The following is a 26,131-nucleotide window of genomic DNA, read 5'->3' as shown; positions in this document are numbered from 1 at the left end:
AAACTGAAATAAAAATAATTAATAAAAGATTGTGTACATGTGTGTATGTGTTGGAATTTATTTTAGGTTTTGTAGAAATGGGCTTTGGTCCCTTCTTTGAACCTAGAAAGGTGCTTTTCTTTTCACCTCCTCTATATTCCAATGTTTCAAGTGGTTGCTTATGCTCCCCTGGATTCTTCTCACGATAAAAAAGAGGGGAGGTGGGTTGGAAGTGCCTCCAGAAAGAACTATATAGGCATTTTTACATTGCTCATGTATCTCTAAAAATTTCTGATATTTTTGTGCTTAGGTAAACTTTTTACAAGCAGCAATTGTTGCAAGAGCAGAAAACAACCTTGTGTATTCTGATAAGTTAAAAAAGAAATGCTTTTCCAAATATACTCACTTCCTAATCTCTGAAACTTGGAAATATTACCTTATATGGAAAAGAGTGAATTTTAAGTTATATAGTAAAATTATTTAGCGATCTTGAGAGGAGAAGCTTATCTTGGAATATTCAGGTAGGCCTTAAATGTATCTTGTGAGAAATAGACTCAGGGCCTTTTGAAAGAGAGAAACTCAGAACCCAGTACAGAAATCAGATATATTGACTAGATGCTCAAAATTAGCAGCACTACTGAGGGGCAGATGGATAGAATATCACTGTATAGTATTCTAGCCAAGAATGAGTAATCTGAACCTAATTACGAGGAAACATCAGAAAACCCAAAATGAAGAACATTCTATTTGGTAACGAGGTTGTGGGATTTTCTTCCTGAACAACATTAATGTCGTACAAATAAATAAAGGAAGTGTTCTAGACTAAGAGATACTGAAAAGACATTGCAAATAAATGCAATACTTACCCCTAGAATGGATCCCATAGTAAAAGGAGAGAAATGCTATAAAGTTCATCATTGGGTCATTCCAATTGATAAAACTGAAATACGAATAATAGATTTGACACAAGTATCATATAAATGTTATATTTCCTGAAATAGATAACTGTACTGTGGAGAATTTCTACATGTTCAGTATAATTATTGAGAGAGAGAGAGAGAGAGAGAAGAAGAGAAGGAGGGAGGGAGAGAGAGAGAGAAACACAAGAAAACAAAGCAAATGAGGTAAAATGTTACAAAATAAAGAATGCACAGTTTTTCTTTGTACTATTCATTTTCTGCAACTTTTTTATACATTTGAAATTATTTCCAAATAAAAATTATAAAATATATTTTTAAATGTCGTTCTAATGTAGAAATTTTATGAAAAAGCCTATTAAACCAAACTCTTCAAAGTATTTATGATGTCAAATTAGATCTGTAGGTTGAAATCCTCAGATTCTTTGACATGCATGATGGGCTTATGCAGTTCACATTCTCTGTCTCATTGCCCTTGACAAATAGAATTGTGCAATATTTAGATTTTTTTGGACAGTGGGAATCAGTTACTAAACTATTGCGCTGATACATTGACCATTAAGTTAGCAAGCTCTTCTTACTCTTTTTATATACAATGAATTCATTTATGCTATTACATGTATCCTTCACAAAATATTGTCATAATGTCCAGTTTCTAAATCTCCAACAGCATGAGCAACTTTCTATTCCCTCATTATCCCACTTGTATAAAGTCAACGGGGTCTCTCCATCATTTGCTGCCAACCTACGTACTCAACTCATTCTAAATAAGAAGAGGAGAGTAAAAATCAAGCTTGATGATGTGAAATAAAGAGCAATTTTTCAACACTAATTGAAAAACTAAAATTTTATAAACAAATAGCAATTTTCTTACAAGTGGATATCGAGAATGCAAAAACAGAATAATAGCTAATATGTATAGTATACCTCTCCACATAACATGACTAAATGACTAGTTTTGTTTACAGAGACAGCAAAAACGATTAAGATTTTTTTCCTTTTAAAGGGCTTTGCGGGTCCCATGCAATATTTAGGATAACAGAAAAATCCATCTGCAATTTATAGACTCTCTCTCTCTCTCTCTCATACATGGGCACTCAATTTTGAGAAAAGAGAACCTACCTATTTCTGTATGGAATTATGCTATAATTTGGTTCAGTCCCAATACACATAATATTCATTAGTGATTCTGCCTAAAAATCTTACTTGTCAAAATTATAATTTATTTTTAAAATTATCATTTCTATTATTGATGTTATCATGAGCAGAAAATATTAGTGGTTTGTAGTAAATGTGAAATAAAATACAATTGACTTTTTATAATAGCAAAAATGAGGTGGTAATTTTATTGAAAATAAAAACATAATTAACCATAAAGTTTTCTTACTCTTTTAATGTTTTTAAAACTCAATGATACATACATAAATCTTTATATTTTATCATAATTAGAGAAATCATATGATGATTATTCGACTTATCAAGTGAATTTAAGCAAACTCCTTTTGAAATTGTGATTCATCGCTTATCCAAGACTACCTTGGTATGAATCAGGGAAGGGGTGAGGAGAAGGGAGAGGAAAGAAACTTACAAACATGAAAAGCCCTTGTCAACCGATACTGGAAGTGACAGAACAAAATATGTAAACATTAGGCATAGAGAACAAAAATGTTTTAAAATTCAACCTCCATTATGAGCATAAATATTCTATAGCTTTCATTCCAAAGGAAACAGGAACTCTTGAGAATTTATTGCTGCAGATCAGCCATGAAGTTATTGAAATAAATCACTTTGTCTTCTCTTCCCCAGGATCGACATCTTTAAGTATGTGATCTATGGCATCGCAGCTGCCTTCTTTGTGTATGGCATTTTGCTGATGGTGGAAGGTTTCTTCACCACTGGTGCCATCAAAGATCTCTATGGAGATTTCAAAATCACCACCTGTGGCAGATGCGTGAGCGCCTGGGTATGTTATTTGTCTATGTTCAGTGTTTATGTGGATTTATTTCAATAGCACACAGGTGTTTGTATTCATCTGCCAAGAATTAATGTATTTTTTTAACACAGTAACATTCATTCCTATGATTACTATCTTAAATCATAATATCATTTTCTAAATTAAGATGATTCCATGTGAAAATTCAGTTTCAAATTCTCAAATCACAGGTAACACAACTAGTTTTATTTTAGAGGCAGCAAAATTGTTGATTGATTTATGAGTTTTTCCAAAAGGCTTTGGGGTTCCAATACAATAGAATATCAGAAAACCCCATTTGCAATTTAAAGACAATACATACATGTGTCTCTTCTCCTTAAATACGTGTCTCTGTATGTTACCTTAAATTTGGGGGAACTATGTCATCAAATTTCTGTTTAATAGTGACATAAGATAAGAATTATACTGTTATACTTTTTTAGGTTTTAAATCCTTATTGATATGATATTTAATGGTAAATCAAACTTGTCATACTCTAGAGCAGTGGTCCCCAACCTTTTTGGCACCAGGGACCTGAGCTCCTATGAGAATCTAAGCCTGATGATCTGAAGTGGAACAGAGGCAGTGATGCTAGCACTGAGGAGTGGCTGCAAATACAGATAAAGCTCATCTGCCGCTCACCTCCTGCTGTGCAGCCCAGTTCCTAACAGGCCACATACTGGTACCCCTGTGTCTAGGGCTAATGCAGTGAAGACAATGCACGTATATCTATTAAAGCACAAAAGTGGTGAAAGTTAAGAGTGATATGGTTGAATGTACTCTTGCATTTTTATGCAGAATAATTTTTCTATAATGAAACATTAGAGCATTCGTCTTGACTAACATGTCTGTTATTTTTCCAGTGTTATATAAGAACATATATTTAATTGCAACATATTTCATATTAGTAAGGTGTTTCTAATAAGAAATGATATAATTTATTTCAGTCTTACAGAAAAGTTAAAAATTACCTGTTAACTATCAAACTTTTTTTTTTACCAGCTTGTAACAAGTTATATTATGCTGCTCAGTGTCAGTAGTGATAATAATCTGATAAAACAATTTGCCTTTGTTGTGGATATTTGTAGTTGTCTCTAGAATAATTTCTTGTTAAGACTCATTTCTTTTTTTGGGACAATGCTTATTGTAATACCTGTTTTTAGGATGGGTAATATCAAATTACAGGTCTGGAAGGAGTTAAGCTAAAGGTTTTGGATTTATTAAAAAATAAAATATGACTATTCGGTGGGCTAATTATCAGTGATAACTAATCAATTTCTCTAAAAAGGTGAGTTCAGACTTTAGATTCATTTATATTCTGCCAAGAGTATAGTGAATTCAATTAATGATAGGCTTTTTCTTATCATTGGGACAATATCATTACAATACCTCTTGCATCTCTAAATCTCAGTCCAGCTCAGAGTTCATGATTCTAAAGCGCTAGTGAAATGGTAGAGAAAAAGAGTCTCTAAGCACATGTTTATCATTGGGGAATAACCTTTGTTGGAAAGTGTTGATTATTGTTTTGTTGAGAATTGTATAATTTTTTCACAGGATTGTATGCAGAAGTAAAACATTACAGAAGAGAGAGCACATCTATGTACAATTAATAACTATCTGTTTGCCATTCAAACATCTCAAAGATATCTCAAATAAGAATTTTTAAAGCAAAAACACAGGCCACATATTTTTCTATACTAGTAACAATTGTGTCACCAGTCCCACCCAACAGACCAGAAGGGTGGCAGCAGCTGCGTGGGCTCCTCCAGAGGTGCTCCCACCCACTCCTTTAGCCACCCCCACCCCCACCCAGAAATGAGCAGAACCAAGGCAGAAGCAGAAGCTGCATTCTTGTGCATTCTGCAGAGGAGCAATGCAGTGGTAAAGCCTCCGAGTCATACCCTGGCTGTCCCAACACTGCCTGCATGAAGGAGACCAGCTCCACTGCCCAAGAAGTAAACACTATAGAACCTTGCACCCTCTTGCTTGTCATGCAGCACTTGTGGCTCCACGGAATCACACAGGAGAAAAAAGGAAGTTTTATCAATCACTCTCTCCTTCTACTTATCTTACTTTCTTTCCTATTTCCATTCTGCTTTTCTTTTTCTTCCAAATCTGTGGGTAGAGTGTGTCTTACAGTATACTTCATGTTTTATGAGTTCACCGGTTAGCCTGTTTTATAGTCTGTCATAGCTTTAAAAATGTCCTTTTGAGGCTGTGCTCCTTCAGCTTATCTAACGAGACGTTTTCATCACAGGAGCTCTAAGCTCTGAGCTTTTTCTGCCTTCAGTGAAATCTAAAGCTGTTTCTTTTTGTTGTTAAAGTGGAAATATGATTGATTTATAACTCTTTAGATCCATTCCAAATGAAGAAATATTATTTAGAAACATATTATTGTGAAATGATGGGCCTCTGAGTTAAAATTTAATGAACTGTTTTTATATCCTCCGCCCTGAAACAGTTAATGAGAAAGAGACCTCATAGACAGTGACCTGAATAGAACCCGATGGGATATGTTTGCTTACAAAGAGACTTTGCATATTTCAGTAGATATACTTTGTTCATTTAACTAAAGCTTGGGTTTGCATTCTACCTGAACGTGTTTATTATATCATAACATTCCATTCAATATGTGGCATATTTTTTTAGTAATTCATACATTCAGAGACATTTGGAGTCAGAATCGGCTGGCTCCTTTTCATCAGTGCTGCTGCTGACTTCTAAGGTGTTATTTTTATCTCAACTAGTGCACATCTGCTAAAGTTGCCACAGAAAGTTTATAGCTCAACAAACTGTGATTTTCTTAGACATCAAGTCTAAATTGATAGGAATTCAGATGAAAAACCAATTACCTTTTACAAGACATTCTCAAGTTAAATACACTGTAATCAAGGAGCAATTATCTATTTTAGCCTTCTTCCAAAGATTATGGAAACGTTTCCTCTTGCAGTTCTCCCTGCTAAATTTCAGCCTCCCTGCTAAATTTCTAACAATGATTAGAATATCCAGGTTGAGATCAAAACAGTAATTACATGTTTTATTATTATTTTAAGCCACTAAGAAATAATTCATAGCACCTTTGTTTAATTTAATGCTAACATAGTAGCATGTATAACATATGTGTAGCATAGCTAAGACAAGAAATATAACAAGAAGATGCTTACTTTGATAGTCATTTGCATATTCTGATGAAATGATATTAAAATAATGATGTGATAATGAGATGTGCTGGATATTAATTATGAAACTGGCACCTGATCCTTTTCATTTTATGGCAGTTTTTTTCTATCTCATAACAGCAAGTTAGTTAGTATAAATCAAACCAGAGAAATTTTACTGAATTTTTAGAATAAAATGGTCAACATTTTAATACATGGCTGCAATAGGAAAAGTCAGTGAGGCAACTTTATGTATCTAACATCCACAGGACCCATTCTTTCTTCTTTTCTACAAACAGGTCCAGAGCTACTAGAATTTAAAATTCAGTGTTATTCGAGGCAGCAGACAACAAATGCACCATCAATCTGTTACTTCTGTCCATACCTAACCTTTAGGTATACAAAATAATTAATATTTTGCTAAATCAAACAAATTCCTCTCTTTGAGTTTATTTTTAAAGTAAGATTTATTGTGGACCATGTTTATTATTAAGTAATTTCATATATGAATTTCTCTTTTGTTTACATTATAGCCCTAAGAGAGGTAAGCTCATTTCTGGCTCATGATTGAAGAAGTGACTCTGAAGGTTAAGCGATATGCCCAACTTACATAATGAGTGACCCAGTCCTCATACTTCAAATTCAATAATACTTTTATTTCTTCCAGTTTTTATTTGTTTGTTTCCACTGTACTCCTCAAAGAGATATAATGGAGTTGAATTTCAGAAAGTGTTTCATTTAAAAATAGATGTTAATAAAGGCCCCCCCAAAAAAATCAGAAGAATTTTTCAAATTCTCAGAGATTGTTCTAATAAGAGTAGATTGTTTAAGATACAGAGAACAGACTGGTGGTTGCCAGAGGTGGGGGGAAGTACAGGGTGGGTACAATGGGTAAAGGAGGTCAAAACGTACAAACTTCTAATTATAAAATATATAAGTCCTGGGGATTTAATGTATGGCATGGTGATTGTAATAATACTGTAATACTGTTAATAATATTGTATTACATATTGGAAAATTACTATGATATAGATCTCTAAAGTTCTCATAACAAAACAAATTTATAACTATGCTTGGTGACATGTTAATTAAACTTACTGTGGTAATAATTTTGTAATATATACAAATACCGGATCAATATGTTGTGTACCTGCAACTAATATAATGTTATATGTTCATTATACCTCAGTTGAAAATAAGAGTAGGTTATTTATTTATTTAATGCTCATATGACAAAATTTTTACCTGTCATATTACCAGAAATGGTAAGCTAGAAATAAACTTATGGAAATTATGAGACATTTTATTACATATAGAAATTATATTTACCTAGGATTGCACTTGATTAATTTGAATAGTTCTTCAATATTAGTAATTATCATGTTCTAAGATAAAATATAAAATAAGAAGATAGAATTATAATTTTAGCTTGTTTAATTTGGATACTTGAGGGAATGTGAACTACTCTGACATATAACTGGTTTGTACTAAAATTTCAAAAATAAAATCTTTGGTGTGTTTCTTAGAACAAAACTTATATGTTAATAGTAATGAAAATATTTTCTCACAGCAAAGACTTACTCTGTAACATGCAGCTTTATGTATTTTCTGTAAGATTATAGCTCACATAGGAAGCAAATCTGAGTCAGTTCTGTGTTTCTGAAGCCATCCATACCTTTCATTGCCTTGTAAGTAGCAGCAGCAACACAGTTCAAAGTGTCCCAATCCACTTTGAATCTAAATCTATTGAATTATAAGTCCCATTTTACAGCACCTTCAAAAGAAGCTTTTGAAAAGTCCCCTGGGACAGAAAGAAAAAACAAGATAGAGGGGATGTAGCCAAAAGCATGCTGATTACTCTCCCATGGATTTTCGAGCTGCTTTTAACTCTCCAGAGTAATGTGCTTCAAGCTGCCCCGTATCCTGTTATTGTTCGTGAGACTATAAATTAGCCTTGAGATCTACGATTGCAAATAATGAAAATGTTAATAAAGAGGGCTTTTTCCTCCAAGGAGTTCCATTAACAAGATTTCTTCAGTTTTAGGGTGGTTTCCAAACTTCCTAGAGCTTTTCTCCTTGAGTGGGAGACCCCTCTGAATAACTTTCCCAGACTCAAGAACTTCTCATTCTTTTTATTTTCCCAAAAACATGAAATGAAATCTAATTCCCTTATTCTGTAGAGTCCTATCATCCAGGCAAAACATATATCTTGGTGGTAATAGTAGTAATCACAGTAACAATAAATAGAATAAAAATAGCTAGTATTTTGTCTATACTTCTTACGTACCAAGTTCTAAAAGTGCATTTTGGCCTCACCGCAATCATGAGAGATCAATTTAGCAGGTATCCTCATTTCACAAAGGCAGACACAGCAGCATAACAAAGAAGCCTGGACTCAATCTAGCTCAAAAGCCTGTGCCTTTAATCAATATGCTATAAGACCCCTTTTTTTGCTAAACAATGTGACATTTAGGTAAGGAATATAGTGAGTGGCATGTCAGTGCTTGATAAATCAATCATTCTCTACCCTCTTACAGATTAGAATCAAATAGCAAAGAATGGAAAATGATTACATAGTGTCATACAGACGAATGATGTCAGAAGTCAATGGATAGTAATATTTGCAATGTTTATCAATACTTTGAGGCTTGAAGGACACTTCTCACCTAAACTGGGTTCACAGGATGGCTTTGAGAAGGTGGGCAAGGCCATGAGAAAGGAGTTCTGAGAAGGCAAACACACAGCCTAGTAAGCTTCGTCTGTTGATTTGCTTCATTCCACATCCAGAAAGGAGAAACAATAAAGACTACCCAAGAAATATTTTCCTCTCTCTCTCTGGTGGAGTCAACCAAAAGGTTTCCATAGACAATCAAATGTGTTTCAAGACCAGATGTTGGCTAGATTTTCACATGGAATATATTTATTCCTTTGATGAGGAAAATAAGAAGAAAGTGTTTATTGTTCTCTGTGGCTGAAACCCTATTGTATAGCTTTGCACCTACTACAGCCTCATTAAGAATTTGTTGAGCAAGATGAAATAAATCTAAAAGTGAGATTAACTTTAATAATTACATTAAAAGGATGTCACTATTGAAAGATATTTACTCCATTTCTTTCACTGATTTAAATAACCTAATATTCAACAAGTTTTATGTGCTGATATTTTTAGACTCCGCTTTGTTTCATCTGGGATGTAAGAGGTGTAAATATGTCTGCTAAGTCATGGTTTAAGGACATTGTTAGGATCGATGTCAGCTCATCAGACTCTCTAACCACGAGTGTTTCATAGTAGACACTAACAGGAAGTGAGCTTTGAGAGGAGATTAAACAGTGTTATTAGAAAGTGTGTATTCATTATGTTCTGAGTTTCCGAAGTGCAATGACATTTGGCTATTTATAGGAAATAAGGTTGATCTCAGGACGCATTAGTTTGATCCTGACTCTCTTTGAATTAGTTATGTGAATTCCCTACTATCCTTAATCCCAGTAATCTCTGTATATGTTAATCATAATATGACCTTAATATAGGTGCTTAAGCTCTGCCATGATATTAACACCAAGTTTTCCATTTTTTGACAGTGTTATTTTTAGTATATGTCCTGAGAGTTATTAACTAAGTTTCACTTGTTTGAAATTTCACTGAAATCATGGAGTAAAGTCAAGCTATAACTTGTCACCAAAGGAATTAGTAGAGTTGAATAAGAGATTTAGTTTCATGGAGTCTATTTATTTTTATGCCATTTTGTACTGTCATTTTGAAACTGTGACTACCTGAGGTATTAAAGTTAAGCCAGAATACACTACTGCTTCTCTTCAAACTTCTTCTAGAAGCATGCCTCTGAAATTCAAAAGAGGTCCAAATATCTGTAGAAACAGCTTTTGGAATGCAAGGCTTACATTTCAGACATCTCCAAATGTAATCCTACTGCTGTATTATTTAATGGGGTATGGAATATGCTTAAAGGTTTAAAAACACAATTTCACATTTACAGTTGTGTTCATATGTGCTGGTTATCACGTGTTCTGAGTCTGATTACATAAATATAACAGTAATCAAGAATCCTTCAGAAGATGTAACTTTTAAAACAATTTATACTTTAAAGTACTTAAACTCGTGTATATAACATACACAAAGTAAAATTACACAGGTTCTGAGAATGAAAATTCAGATCTGTTAGTAAATGCAGACATGCATATACACACAAAACACATCTTATTCCAGCTTCCAATTTTGTTTTAAAGATATAGTTACAGGTATTTGAGTAGAGAAAGAGAAAAGGATGGGCAGTTGTTTTTCTTTTAGGGACATGTACAAAACACAAATCACAACAAAAACTATAGATTGAGAGCATATTATGTGAATTACCTGGGAAGATGTCTCACATGGGTTCATGAGTATAAAGTCTACACGACTGGGAGTTCTTTACAGCATGAAACTGACTTCTCCACCTCCACATCACCAGGGTATAGAACAGTAACTGATTCATACATTTACTCATTCCTTCAGTCCACAAATACTGTGTTAGTAACAATTGTGTATCAATCATTGAAATATGGCCGAGAATGTAGTTCTAAAAATTCCCTCCTGGGCTTTTTCCTCTTTCATTTTTTCTGCGTTTTGCTGGCATAAGTTGCCAGTCATAAGGTCAGGCCCATGAGCGATAGCACAACAGGCTGCGCTGCTACTTACTGATACAGGATTCAGGTGAGGAAAGACAGGTGTCAATATTGTGGCAGAACAATTACTGTAGTAGTGATTTTCTTATTTGGCTACTTTTCAGAGATAATCTAGGTTTTAATCTCTGACATCTGAGTCTGATTAATTAATACCATATGACAATAATACGGCAACTCTTACAAATTTGTGATCATTCTCTATTTTGATTGGCATTTACCTATATGAACACTTCGTAAGATGAATTACTCATGATCCTGGGAGATATGCTAATAAATCCAGTGATACATAACTTGCATTAAGGAACATAATCGATTTATATCAGTGTGTGGATTCAAGTCTGCCTTTAAACCTCAGAGCATTGTTACTTATACTTGTTTTTTTTTTCAGTTATATCTGAATACAGTTGTTAATACAAGTGTTAGCTGAGATCAAGGGTATATATTTATATAGGCTATTTTATATGTAGATAATATGAATTCAATAATTGATAAGTAATTTGAAGCAACATTAGTACATCTATCTTTTATCAGCTATTCATCCTTCTACCACTATATGCATCCATTTATCTTTTTATCCAGCATCTAAGCCATAGTTGAACTAAAAATCTATTTAACCTATGCTGAAGCTGTGTCTTTTATTCAACTGTGGTTAGGATGCATAAACAGCCTTTTACTATATTTCATAAATATTAAAAATATTCTGAAATAAACAAAGAATTATTTTCAAACTTAAAATCATATTTTGCTATGTTTCTATAGCAAAATTAAAATTAATATGCATGAAAGAATTAGATTTTAAATTTACAAAAATCATCAGACGAGTAGAAATACACATTAACATCATTATATATTAAAGTGACTTGAGGATTACCGTGTTTATGGTAAATGTAAACACGGTTAAGCAGCTTCAATATTTATGATATGAAATGGTGCACATTTAGTTGTAATATAAACTTATTGACATAGTTTTAACTCATTTTGTACAATCCATTCTACATATACCAGTTAATATCTTGTAATATTTAAAAAATGTGTGGTGAGATTTTTAAGATAAATACATGTATGAAACAGGCATAAGATGTAAGATGCAGAAAGATTATTCCTTGTACATCTGAACCTCTGCCATGATGCAACTTTCCGGTAGGTTTATTCACATAACCCCTTATATTCACCATCTCTGTTTCCCACACTGCAGTTCCTTCAGTGTTGTAATAATGATCTGTATACGACAGCAGTGAAATCTTTCAATAGTGAGCTTTGCAGAGTAAACACAAACTTCTTTTCCAGTAGATGACATGTGTTCTCTGTCAACTTTTTCTCCATTGCAGTTTATTATGCTGACATACCTGTTCATGCTGGCCTGGCTGGGAGTGACGGCTTTCACCTCCCTGCCAGTGTACATGTACTTCAATCTGTGGACCATCTGCCGAAATACCACCTTAGTGGAGGGGGCGAATCTCTGCTTGGATCTCCGTCAGTTTGGTAGGTGGATCTCTGGCTGTAAAACAATACTGCCTCAAAAATATTGTAAATCACTTTGGAACCATCATTACTTCTTCTAACAAAAAGATAAGTGTATCAGAGTGTTCTCTTTTAAGATATTCTTTTTAAATTTAAGTAGGAATTTAAGACTGATTGGAAGTTGATCTCACAACATGAACATACAAACATGGATATCTGAGCAGGCTTTCAGGTTGTATTTCCTTGTTTTGGCAAGTTCTGTGATTTCCTTGTCCTGATTCCTCTACATTTTTCCAGACTCTGTGCGCTGTTGGCATCCTACTTTCATTCTCCTTGATAAGCTACACAAATTGTGAAGTGTAGTATGAAGATACGTTAAGAAATATATACCCTATTGTTTCCTGAAACAGGGCAAAAAAACTTTGTAATAATAACAAAATCAAAGAATGTTAAATAAATCATTGGTCCTATTTGGTTATTTTTATTTAGGGCTAAAACCTTGTGTAATAATAATAGTTTCTTATATGTATATGGGCTTGCAATGTATAGACCTCATTCTAAATGGTTTATGTATGTTGACTTGTTTAATTCTCACAACAGTTCTGTATGATGAACACTATTATTAAGTTCCTTATAAATGATGTAGCTGAGGCACAGGAGAGTAAGTAGCTTGCCCAAGGTTATACGTCTAGAAAGTGCCAAAGCAGGATTCAAACCCAGGCAGGCTAGCTGCTGCATCTGTATTCTTAATTATGTCTGCTGCCTCTTCTATTCAAACAAGTACTGAACTATGAATGTGGAAACAGAGTTCAATCTCATCTAACCCATTTGGAATTCTATCCCATCATTTGTAAAAACATGGAAGCTACATATTTTATAAAAGATGTGCCAATCCACATGCTCGAATGGATTCTACCCCCCCCCCGCCCCCCCAAATGGCTATTAAAATCTAACCTATTAACATCGGGGAATGCTGTGAATGGTTTTCTCTAATCAAGTTTCCTTATGCTTCAGGAAAGTGGTAAACACTTCACTAGTTGGTACTTGTAGGCCTTGTGACTCCATGATATACTATAGATAAATTGGAGGATGCAATGTAACTATTCCATAGCCAACTAGCTGTGTGTTCCAAAACTGTGGCCCACCCTACTATCCTGTCAGACAAAGCTCTCTGGTCCCTTTGTCTAATCCAAATGAAAAGCAGGATGATCTGCTCTGTGGCTGACGTTCTCAGCAAGCAGATAATGTTGGCAATATTGACAGTTCTTCCACAGGGGAGGTTTTAACCTTGGAATCATGTCCTATGTAAACACAGGAAAAGGAAACCTCAGCAACTGCTGCTGGAGGTCACAGGAGTACAGCTGCTTGGATAACCATGGCTCTGACTTCAGTCCCTCCCCTTCAGTGTATACCTTTTATTCTGCTGATCTGAAAATTTTAATTTGGAAAGATTTGACTAGTCTCTCGGAGACAGTTGCCCGGTAAAATACAGGCCACCCAGTTACGTGTGAATTTCAGATAAACAAGCAATATTTTTTTTTAGTACAATATATCCCAGATATTGTATGGGACATACTTATAGTGAGTGTAAAGCATGACTTTGATTAAAGCTTCTCTTGAACCTTAGCACTGTTTACAGCATAGTTATCAAGACTTATTCCAATTAAACTTTTCTCCTGACAATCTTTTACATCAGCTATAAAGGCTTTCTGTTTGCCCTTAACACAGAATCTACTGCCTGGACAGCATTTCTATGCTTTCTAGATAACACGCCCTTAATAAGAATCCTGAATGTACATATACAATCAAGTTGTTATCAAGGGGCATCAGAATAGAAGATGTAAATGTATTAGTACATACATTTACTAATATCATCAAAAAAGTAATTGAGTAGGTAAGAACATACTATAAAGCAATTTCCCTTATGCTGCAAAATTGTCTCATTAGCATCTAGATGGTATCTTTTCTCTTAGGAGACCAAGGTCTTTACATAATGGGGACTCTCACCATATAATGGCTATTATGCCTGCTTAGAATCTACTGTGAATCTCAGTCTTCATCCCATGCATGTGATAAGCACACATACTTCAAACAGATTTAATGGGAAACAGAGGCATTACTTCATATAGTTGAGGAATTTAAGATTTATCATATTAGGTTAGCTGTATTTTTAAAAAAGTCATGAAATCATTTCTACTCACAATTTTAATTTTTAATGCTCTTATAATTATTTCCAAAGTCCTTCAATTATATGTATAGCGATTTAATGACATTGAATGTATTAGGTATTTATCCCAGGAAATTTGTTTCATAAAATGTTAAAACTGATCCCCATAATGTTATCTAGATCCAGAATTTAAAACTGTAGTATCAGGAGCACTGGGTACTGGGTGAGAGGGCAGAGTTACAATTTTTAAAAGGGTGATGGAGGAAAGCTTCACCACATAGTTGTCATTGGAAGGAAATGAGGAACTTGAGAATATTCTTAGCAGTGAGAAGATCCAGTGCAAAGTCCCCAGGGTAGTACTATGCCTGGTATCTTCAACAAGCCACACAGAGGCCAGTACGACTGAAGGGGAGTGTAAGAAAGTAAGGAGAACAGATGGAGATTTAGTCTGAGAGTTCATGGAACGCATACTTAGGAGTGAATTACAGGACATTTAGGGGTTTTCATTCTGAAGAAAGTAGAGGATATTTGCAGATTTGGGCAGAAGGGAAGCCAGAAATCACTTTTGCTATAGAAGGATCACTCTGGCTGTGGTGCGGAAAGCAGACTGTAGCAAGAGGAGCAGGAGTGCCAGCGAGCACTGGTAGTAATAAGCAAGCCTGAGTGCCGTGTCGGTGGCTCGAACCAGGAGAGTAGCAGGAGAGTAGGGAGAAATGGTCTGTCCTGGATGTATTTTGAATATAGGGGCAGCAGAATTTCCTGATAGATTGTCTGTGGGGGTTGAGAGAAAAGGATGATTCAGGGAGGAATTTATTTTTTGACTGAGCAAGTGGGAAGATTGCTTCGCTCTCAACTGAGATGAGAAAGCCCAAGAAGTACTTGCTTAGGAGTGAGGCAGGCAAGGGAGGCCAGCAGTGCAGTTCTGAAGATGTTAATTTTTTAGATGTTTATTAGAAATCTAGAGGCATTGAGTAAGAAATTGGATATGTGAATCTTGATTTTAGGAGAGAGGTATGGAGCTGGCTCTGTAGTTTTAGGAGTCATCGGTAATATTTTAGATTTAAAGCTCTTGAGACTCGATGAGATCAGCAAGGGAGAAAGATGACTGAGGAAAAAACGCTGGGAGCTGCAATGAAAGAGGTCCTGGAAAAGAGGAGGAACTAGGCAAAGAGACTGAGAAGACAATGAGACTAGAAAGACAAAGACAGAAGACTGTAGATTTTGCAAACCAAATGAAGAGATCATGAAGGAAGAGGGAGTCCTCACCTGCCTCCAGTTCTGCTGACTAGCAAGTTAGATGAGAACTAAGAATTCACCTTTGGTTTTAATAATGTGGAAGTCATTGGTGATCTTTATAGGAAAACTGTCCATGGCAGGTTGGGGCAAAATCTGACCAGAAAGGGTTCAAGTGGAAGTGAAAATAAAGGTATTGCAGACAGTGAACACAGGCAATGCTTTTTAGGACTTTTGCTGTAAATGTGAATGAAGAAATGTGTAAGGAAATGCATGTCCAGGTTGGCATTCCATGTGAATGAATTCTGTCATAGGTCAGGGTGGAGAGATGGGCTTCACCAGGAAGCTTCTTCAGTAACGATAGTTTATTAGACAGATCTTATAGGGATTCCTCCCCTACCCCACCCCTTCTTAGAGCCACCTTGGCAGAAAGGAAGGGTCACAGAGAAGGATCTCTGCCTTTGTTGCACTGCAGGTACGTTATTTTTTAAATGAAATAATTGCACAAACTATTGGCAAAGGAGAATAGCAGCAGCTCTACATAGAGGGAGAGCTGATGTGCACCTCCAACCTAAGAATGTGTGAATATCTACACATATTAAAACTAAATAAATAGCAGCAGGTGCCAAAAGCTTAGGTATTAATTTGCCCAGAAGATGTGATTTTCTCTCTCTCTCTCTCTCTCTCTCTCTCTCTCTCTCTCTCTCTCTCTCTTTCAGTGTTCTCTCTCTCTCTCTCTCCCCCTCTCTCTCCCTGCCATCGCCCCCGTGTGTGTGTGTGTGTGTGTGTGTAACACTTCAGTAGTTCTCAAAAACAAAATTAAAGACCCATTTTGGGATGAACTTGATCACTTCTCTAAAATGAGATCTGTAGTAGTGCATCACCTTTGTGCTGTTAAAAATGCAATAGTCCTGGCAAACATTCGTAGGTTTTGATTTAACAATTCTTTGTTGGGGTCTAAAATGCATTATTTTTTATAATAACCCAGGTGATCCTGATGCAGTTGGTCTATAAACCAATTGGACTAAGGGCAAATATGAGTTAAATTATAGCTTTTTATTTCCCCTTAAGAATAACACTGTTTTCAGTGTTAGCAGAGAAAAGTTTCTCTTTGGGGAAATATGATTTTATAGACTAACAGAAGCTTTGTGCCAGCAGAATGAGTTTAGATCCAGACTTCAGAACAGTCTGGGACAGAGCTGTGAAAATAATTGTGATGCCTACACCATTATGTTAATGGACCAAACCAATGAACTAGCTATAGTTGAATCTCAACATTCTGGTGGCTAGATTCAATGGAATTCAGATTGAAAATGTTTTACATTGCTCGTTTTTATCTTCCACTCATAATTCTACTCATAATTATTATCTAGCAATGAAAGCTGTAGAAGAAGTTTTTTATTATAATATAACATAAAATGGAATTTGCTTAGATTTTTATCAGAAGAAGTTTCTTTTTTCTCTCTCTGGGCTCTTGAAAACATTTATAGTGCTAAACTAATTTTCTACATGTTGTAGGGATTGTGACAATTGGAGAAGAAAAGAAAATTTGTACTGTCTCTGAGAATTTCCTGAGGATGTGTGAATCCACTGAGGTGAGTATTTTTACAGCCTTCAATTTTGTCAGAATTTTAGCTTCACTTTGTTATTTGGAGAATATATAATTAAATCTATATTGAATTTTCCCCTTTTTTCAGAGGCAATTTTACTTACAGTGATGTTATTCAGGGGGACTAGAAAATAAACATGAATGAGATGCTTTGCATGTTCCAATAAAAATTATAATACATATTTTCTTTTTTCTAGAAACTTGTTTCAATGGAAGTTGAAAAACAATTATATTTAAAGAGATAATATAGTCTTATATTGTTATAATATTACGGAAAACCATCATTATTAATCACGATCTCATCTTTCTAATGAAATCATGTTAAAATGATGCTGTTGCAAAGATTCAAATGATTTGCAAGAGAAAAGATATTGTAGTAATGTTTTTGGAGTAAGTGACTTATCACAGGGTCACTTCTGTTAAAGACGTACAGTTTTCATTCATAAGAATCAGGTGGCTTGATCTCTCTTTTCTTTGCAACCTTGACACACGTTTGGTTCTCTGGTTTCTTTTGCAGCTGAACATGACCTTCCACTTGTTTATTGTGGCACTTGCTGGAGCTGGGGCGGCAGTTATTGCTATGGTAAGACCTCAAGGCCCTGAGGCTTGGTTTTTCGACTTGAATTACAAAGCTATTTGCTTGTAGAGATGATCATTTATCTCTAATATCTGAAGTCCCTATGAATCATATTTAATTTAATATCAGTAAAAACGGGGGGAACGATGGGCAAATAAATAAGTGAAAAACAGGCTTAACCTAAAGAAATAGTATCATTACAACAGAGATAATATTTGGTAATTAGTTTAAGGATTACAACACTCAATAATATGGTAACTAACAAAAATAAATAAATTCATTAGCGTTTAGATATTACATTACTATTAACATAAAAATCAACTCTGGAGCATATGTGTATGCATCAGTGTGATAGTCTAAGTAATATAATCAATTCCTTAACTTACATTATCCTTTTTTTCTCCTTAAATAAGAACATAAAAAAGCCATAATGAGTCACTTATGAAAAAAGGATTAATTTTCTTAAAATAAATCTCAGTAGTTTCACATCATGTCTTCTATGTCTAATATCTAACTTTCTTCAGAAATATTAAGAACAAGTTTTTAAATTCGGGCTTTTAGCAAGTTTGGAAGACCTACGATGTGTCAAAGCCTGTCTCCTGCTTTGTAACTCACCACAAATTCCAGTTTCTCACTGGAATGCTTTTTTTTTGAATATCAACAATAAATAAATACTCTGAACATCAGTAGTAGATTTTGCAGCCAAGGTCTTGAGTCCTTATTTTCGTATCCTAGAATCTAAGTAGCACAGGACTCTGTAAGTGTCCTAGTAACTTCACCAATGTTATAGCCAATTCAATATGTAAAAATGATTAATTAATTTAGATTTGATTCCTTTCCTGTGGTGCCAGTACATCGTTTAATATGTTGGTGCAAAGAAGACCTTTTAAAAAATATTTTATCTTTTGTCAAAGATTAAAAATAAGAATGAAGAGACAATGCTAATGTGCTAATGAGCCGTTTCAGACCAGTTATTTTTAGGGACTTCATCACACTTTTGTGTTAAGATATGCTTTGGTTTTTTTAAAAATTATTTTTTAAAATATCTATCAAAACCGATTGTGTCAGTGCTAAAGTGAGTTTTCAGATATTTTGTTAATTTTATATCATGTTAATTGTTTCACATTTTAGATTTAGTGTAGAAACCTCTAGTAGGAATTTCATTTCAAAATATGAGATGCTTAATAAGATTGTTGATTAATTGATTAATTGGAGGGAACACAATAAAACAATAAGCAAAGATCTTATGTTATCGACCTAAACTCAAAGCTAAAATATGCCCTGGATGAGCATTCACATGTTCTGAGCAGTGATGTTCCAAACATGCATGGTTCTAGCAGCCCCTGGCCTGGCTGTCAGAAAAGAGGAAACAACCGTTTATTTGTGTTCACAGACACATTCCTGTGCGATGGATAATTTTTAGGGACTTGTGTATGTTCAAGCATATACACCCATGAATAAGAGGTCTGTCAAAGTACTTTCTGCAAAGTGGTGTATAATAAAGCTTTTGTTTGCATTTATAACATATATATGTATGTAAAATGCCTTACATTAGTGAAAAGTACCTATCTAAATGAATAATGTCATTTAAATGTCATTAAAAATGCCTACTCTGAAATGATTCTGTTATCAAAAAATTTTAAGATAAAGGAAATTTAGATGCTCTGTATTTCTTAAAGAATCTATGCTTTGCCTAGCTTTACATATCAAGTTATAAATAAATTTTATTTCAAACAGAGAAACTTTAGAAGATTATTTTTTTAAGTACTAAGCATCTTTTTGGACATCTAAATATACACAAAGCATAAATTCTTTAAGAAATACATAACATCTCATTAATTGGTTTTGGTAATAGTTTAGGTCTTAGAAGACAAGGATAATACTGTTGGAGAAAGGTTGCAAAATCAGAAGGACGGGAAACCAAGCACCACTAGGAAAGTTGGAGAACTCAGGCTTATTATGCTGGCGGTCCCAGAAGAGCTAGTGCTCTGAGGATCTGGGCCCCAAGCTCAGAGGCAGCCTTGTTTTTATAGGGCTTATCTGTGCAGTTACATTTGGCCAGTTGATGTGGTCCGATTGGTTAATTTGTCCTCAGGCAGTTACAAAGAGTTACAAAGCAGGAGATTTTCAGACAGGAACTCAGGCAATACATCTGTTATCTAGATAGAGCAAGCAAAAGGGAGGATGAGTCTTTTAGTTAATTTTGAGGTCACCGTGCCCTTCGGTCTATGGAGCAAGCATATTTACAGAAGCAGAACAAAGAGCCGATTATAAGCTTAGCCTTTTGACTGGAAAATTCCTCTTCAATGTAACTATTGCTACTGTTCCTGGTAGTAATGCTACTACCAGTATTACTGCTATTAGTTATTGTCTCTTTAAAACTTACTCTGTTGAAAGCACTATCGACTGCTTCATGTAGATGAATACATTCAATAATCATAATACAGTAACTGTCATGAGTTCCTTAACCTCATCATGAACTCATTTGACACCGTATGGCTACCATCGTTATTTCCATATGATAGATGAGAAAAATGAGATGAATTCTATTCTACCAAAGTATTTACAGCATTGTCTGTAATTTAAGGCAAGGCTTATAAGAACTTCAAACTAACATGCACTCCATTGCATTATTTTTTAGAAATGTTAGGAAGTTCTATAGGCTAACAAAATTAGTCAACTTAGCATTGCACCAGTTTCCAGAGATCGCTATTAACCTGCTGAGGGACAGTAACAAGTCTGGCAGCTTGTGTTTCTCTAAGGCCAGAGGAAACATTTGAAGACCACTATAAAGCACCAGTGTCTGAACTAGAGTGACACTGTAGTTGAAATATGAAGACATACATATTTAATAATAACTTAAGGGTGATATCTCCTTAGACTTTAAGGGAAAGTTTTTGAACATCTAAAAATATATTTATTCATGTGGCAAATATTCTGAATACCTACTACTTGCTAAGTACTATCCACAGCATTTGATATTTTCACAACAGCAACAACAAAAATATACCACATAAATTTGGTTATGTATATAAGAATTATTCAAGCCACATATATACAGTGATTAAGCTTTCACTATAAAAATGCCATGAAAAACAAGAATATAACTCACAGCTCCTGCTTACATGTGGCTTATTATTTTCATTAAACAAAATGCAAAATTTCAGAGGAAATGGAGCTTTCTGAAAATAGCTTGTTGTATGCTATTAATTGGTATGCATCTTTTTTTCTACATTGTTATGTCAAAATTGTTTTATTAATTTTTTTCTACTGTTTGTTGACTATCTTAATGTACCATAATAGTCACCATTTAGGATTGGCTTTGCATTCTTTATGTACTTTTCTAGAACCAGCCTACTGCCTGTCTTTCAAAGTACTTGACTAATCAAAATTTTAGTGTTCTATTTTACTAAATTGTGGATAAATTATTGTCTACCTTTTAAAACTCAGAGAAAGTAAATAACTGACAACTTAGTTTCCCTTTCCTGTTCATCCATTGAAATCTATCATTTGGAAAACTGCTTTATCTCTCTTATGGACCAAGGAGAGAAAGAAAAAAAACCAAATAAGTGATCTCACTACTGAGTCATTCAGGTCAAATCAGGATCTTCATTACTTGAGTAACTTCATCACTCTAGACAAATCAAGAACTTCCTTTTTGAACATGGCACTATTCTATCTATTGTGAGTGTCTATAAATATACAAAATTCATATGATACAATACTTGCTTGTTTGTAGTTTGAATCTAAAGGAAACTGCAAATTTCACTGTGTAGAAAATTAACTGGATAATTAAATCCAGTTAATTTGGAGTTTCTGTGATTCCTCTTGTTATTTCACAGTGAATAATATATCTTCCCATTAATTCGAGTTGACTAGACTTAAATTGTATATAAGACTATTTTCTGATTATGGATTAGAAAACGGGTACATGGACATGAAATGTATAGTCTTATGGTTCGGGTAAATGAGGGCAGAATGAACAGGAAACACCACATAAAGATTAAGAATCAGTCTTGGATACTTCAAAGTTGGAAAAGAAGAAAAAGAGATACTGAAAAGACAGGGAGCCAAGAAGATAATGTCCTATAGTTGGAGGACTGAGTGAAGAATATATTTTATTTATATCATTTCTATTACCACAGAAATTCTGGTTCCATTATATTAATGAACGGATCTTATCTAAGTATACAATTTGAGTATTTCTTTCCCAATAGCAAAGGGTAATGAGATGCTGTACAGACTTCCCATATAAATTATTTTTGTCTTTAACTAGGTTCACTACCTTATGGTTCTGTCTGCCAATTGGGCATATGTGAAAGATGCCTGCCGGATGCAGAAGTATGAGGACATCAAGTCAAAGGAGGAGCAAGAGCTTCATGACATCCACTCTACTCGCTCCAAAGAGCGGCTCAACGCATACACATAAATAAAACCTTCCCATCCTTCTACCATCCAGATGCATTGGTGTTTAACTAAGGGCCATCCAACCATCCAACCTTTTGAAAAGTAAAATAAAAGTGCTTCTCATCAATGATATAGAGGGTGACTTATGAATCACCTGACTACAATTCTTTGTTGTTTAGCACTTAATTTCCTAATTTGTAAAATTGGTGTAATCAGATATCTTCTACAAGCTCCTATCTAGTCTTTTTCTTTTCTAAATTTCTCAAACTCATTTAATAATTCTGTAAGATCAATGATACTAACATTGTCAAATGCAGAGATTAATTTGATTTTTAACCACTTCTCATGTGTGTTATACATAACACCTTTTGCATTATTTCTTATGTTTTGAAAAGAAAAACAGCTTTTTATACTTTTTAGTTTTGATTTCGGTAACTAGTTTAACTACAGGTAGCCTTCAAAGGGACCATTGTACATTATGAACAATAGACAGAGATGATATCATGATGACTCTTCTTGAAATATGGAAATCTTGTGTGAAGATCAGCGGCCCCATTACTATAGGCCGTAGTTCATGTTTTCATCCATCTAAGGTGCAATTTCTAAATTTGTAAGAGTAGGTTAAAAAAAAGTGCTTCTTATCTTTGTTAACATTGTATTTTTTCTTGATGTATCGAAGAGGTATTTCCCTCTGATTCCTCATGTTTATGTTGTGAGCATGTAGAAACAGTAATGCTAATGCATGGCTAGTTGCCTTTTTAAGATTGTGACACCGGGCTTACCTTTTAAAGTTTAGTATAGAGAGAATTTTAATGGAAATAACTACTGTAGACTATCGGAAAATGATCTCTTCGTGATTTAAGCAGTGGCTGGACTGGAACTTTTAATATGCTAATGTGGAACATTAATTACCTTTATGAAGGTGGAATATGAAAAATAAGCACACTAACCCCTCAGAAGTTGTTTTACCTACTTTAAAAAGTTTTAATGGATTGCACCTCTGTAAACTATCCCTCAAATGTGTATTATATATTTGAAAAGGCTTCCATTAATATAATAGCTTTGCTTGCAGCCTTCCAATCTATGTTGGTTTACCTGTAGTGTTTTTTAAAGTGTGGTCAGAGGCCACTATACAATGTATCCTTTCGAAGTGTAGTGGTATATCTGTGTTTTTATTTCTAGTAAGTCATTTTAACCAAATGTTCATTCATATTCATTTACAAGAAGTACCTATATCAAAGGAATAAAAAAAAGCAATCAGTATTATTGGACCAAATTTGGTGTTTGTTTTAACCTGACTCTTCTTTTGATTATTTCTAATGCTACAAGAATGCTGTAAAGTGTCTTTTAAAATGATGTCACCTGACAAGACATTTTTGTCAGTGTATAAAAACTAGGTAGTATTGTGCACTGATTTGACCATTGTGAAATCTTTTCTCAGTGTAAGTGCATTTCTAATAAAATTTATTGAGTGAAACAATCTTTGTACAACGACTAGTCATGCATCATCCATAATTTTACAAGTTCTTGTAGTATGTAGGGATATTACTAGGGTTCTCTGTGGCATGATAATGCATCTGTAGTATTATTTAATTAATTTGGGGTTTTGCTTTTTTTTAGATTATCTTACTGGGTCAACATTTTTCTGATATATGCAGTATTACATATATTCAGCAAAAGTATTAATGGGCTTCTTTAAATTCTATATGATAGTGTTTCAGTTCTGTGTCTTAACAGTTTGTGATGATTTTTAAAACTGTCTTTTAAACTTATGTAATGATGTTGACGCTTTTGCCTTTTTTTTTTCTGGTATTAGAGTTTGTATTTTCACAAAAGAGTGCTTTGTAGCAGGCATTACAAATAATCTGTTTTGTACATAAATGTGCCAACAGCTTGATGGTGGCGTTTTTGAAATGTAGAACAAAGTGCTTGCAAACTGTAATAAATATACTTGTGTACTTTGTGTACTTATTATTAGTTTCTGCAGTGTTTTTTTTTTTTTCTTGTTTTGTTTATTCCTCTTTCTTATGTGTGTGCATTCTTTTCAAATGCAATAGGCGCTGTCTCCTTTGGATGGTTATTACCTCAGTTGAGCTGACCTAACACTTCAAAATTTAGTGAAAATTCTCTGCATGAACATACATTCTGGGAATGAATGCTGACGAGGTGGGAGAAGGCAAAGGGTAAAAGACTTTAGAGGTCATTTCATTTAATAAATGATCACAATTCCCAAATTATGCTGTTTCTTTGCCCAATTTTTATTGTTTTGTGTTTCCTTTAGTGCTGCATAAACAAACAGAGAAACAAAAAAGACTAATGCAATTCAGAAGAAAAACTGATTTCTTGGTTCGCTTCAAAATATCAAGGTGAGAGCAATGAAATGAAAAAAAATATTTTCTAGACTTTTTGTTTATATCAGATGTAATTTCTTCTGGCCAAACTAGAAGTGATGTCGATTTAAAAATAATAAAATAGTTATCGATAACAATCTTATTTTTCATAAGGCCTAAGGATTTGTATAAGTCTTTAATTATTTATGTATTAGTATAAGTGGTAACTTGGAAATTTCATGGACTTAGGTTACAGATATCTACAATAATTATAAGTAGATCTGGACAAAATGTCTTATGTTTTAAAAACTTAGTTTTATATAGGGGATATCCTATATAAATCTTATCAAATGATAATTTTATCCTTTCTAGTGTTTATGAAATTCTTAGCATAGCAACAAGATAATAAAGAATTTTATGTTAAGCAGTATCAGTATGAACTAAATTTCACAGTGTATGCTTTTCAAAAAGACCTGATCATTATAACATAATTATAATACTAAACAAAATTTTTGAAAACTAAAGAGGCCATTTCTATTTGTAACATATACATTTATCTTTAAAGCAAGTAGTTTCCTTTTCCTACCTAGCTTTACTGAGGTATAATCACCATGTAATAGTTTTGGGAACTAAAGCTAATGTGAAGACTCAGGAACTTATGCACTTTCAGAATAAAATGTGTGTTGGCCAGCTCTGACTTGGGTGTAATCAGTTTACTTCTTCATGTTAAAACTTAGAAATAACAGATTCCGATTTTTTTTTCACTAAAGATCAAGTAAACTTGACTTTTTGTTTTGTTTTATTTTTGCCTTTTACACAAAAACGGAAACATATCATTTTAAAATATATTTCACATAAGTAACCTGGTAGCTGAAATATGCTGAATATGATGAAATAGGAATTAAATTATCATGCCTTGAAGAAACACTCTATTAAGTTTTCTACATGGTTTTCAGATAGCAGACCATTTGAAGTCAATGGAGGCAAGTCTATAAGATACTGCTAGGTCAAATATCAACATCTCTCCATTGGCTTTAGTAAGCCCAGGACCTTGAGTTTCTTCTCATGGAAATGACTTTTACCTGTTTGTTCCTTTTAAGTTCTTTTACTCTTTTCCATTAAAATTCATTATACTTAAAAACTGAAAAGAACTTAGAAAACTAAAATAAGTCTAATTATTAAATTCATTAATTAAATGAATGAAATAAAATATAAAATGAAATAATATTGAAATGAAATAAAATTTATCTTGACCATTGTATTTCTAACCTGTTGAAACTTCTATAGGTGGAAATAGCAAACAAAATAAAACAAACAAACAATGGAGAAATAAAACATAAGAGATCCAAGTAATTCTGCTATCATTCTTTTGGTAAGAGGGATGAAGCAGAGTAGTGTTATTGGAAGGTTTATATGGTATGAAGGATTTAAAAAAGAAAGTCAAAAATATAAAAACCAAGCATTAGACCAAGTAATAACAGCCTTCAAAACACAACCAAAAAGTGCAAAAATAATGGACAGTTATTATTCTCTTCAGCAGCTTTTGCCCTCTACTAAAGGTACTTGAGCAGCCACTCAACCTCCAGGTCTCACAGAGCGGAACATTCTTTTTGTCCCCTAGAAGCTCAGGACAGGACAATGGAG

The 26,131-nt window shown here is 34.0% G+C and overlaps 1 protein-coding gene across 1 annotated transcript in view; it reads left to right on the top strand.

Annotated features, from left to right (window-relative positions):
* Window positions 1-24,135, top strand: part of GPM6A (glycoprotein M6A) — a 246,269-nt gene extending 222,134 nt beyond the window's left edge. The window contains exons 3-7 of the mRNA XM_015592820.2: window positions 2,703-2,859; window positions 12,032-12,185; window positions 17,083-17,159; window positions 17,691-17,756; window positions 22,027-24,135. Of these exons, the coding sequence (XP_015448306.1) occupies window positions 2,703-2,859; window positions 12,032-12,185; window positions 17,083-17,159; window positions 17,691-17,756; window positions 22,027-22,179 (607 nt within the window). The 3' untranslated portion in view covers window positions 22,180-24,135. The remainder of the gene's footprint in view (window positions 1-2,702; window positions 2,860-12,031; window positions 12,186-17,082; window positions 17,160-17,690; window positions 17,757-22,026) is intronic.
* The last annotated feature ends 1,996 nt before the right edge of the window (window positions 24,136-26,131 follow it).

This window comes from Pteropus alecto, unplaced genomic scaffold (assembly GCF_000325575.1).
Source record: "Pteropus alecto unplaced genomic scaffold, ASM32557v1 scaffold24, whole genome shotgun sequence".
In the NCBI taxonomy this organism is placed as follows: domain Eukaryota; kingdom Metazoa; phylum Chordata; class Mammalia; order Chiroptera; family Pteropodidae; genus Pteropus; species Pteropus alecto.
Note: the sequence above shows the minus strand (reverse complement) of the source record. Positions and strands in the feature narration are given on the sequence as shown.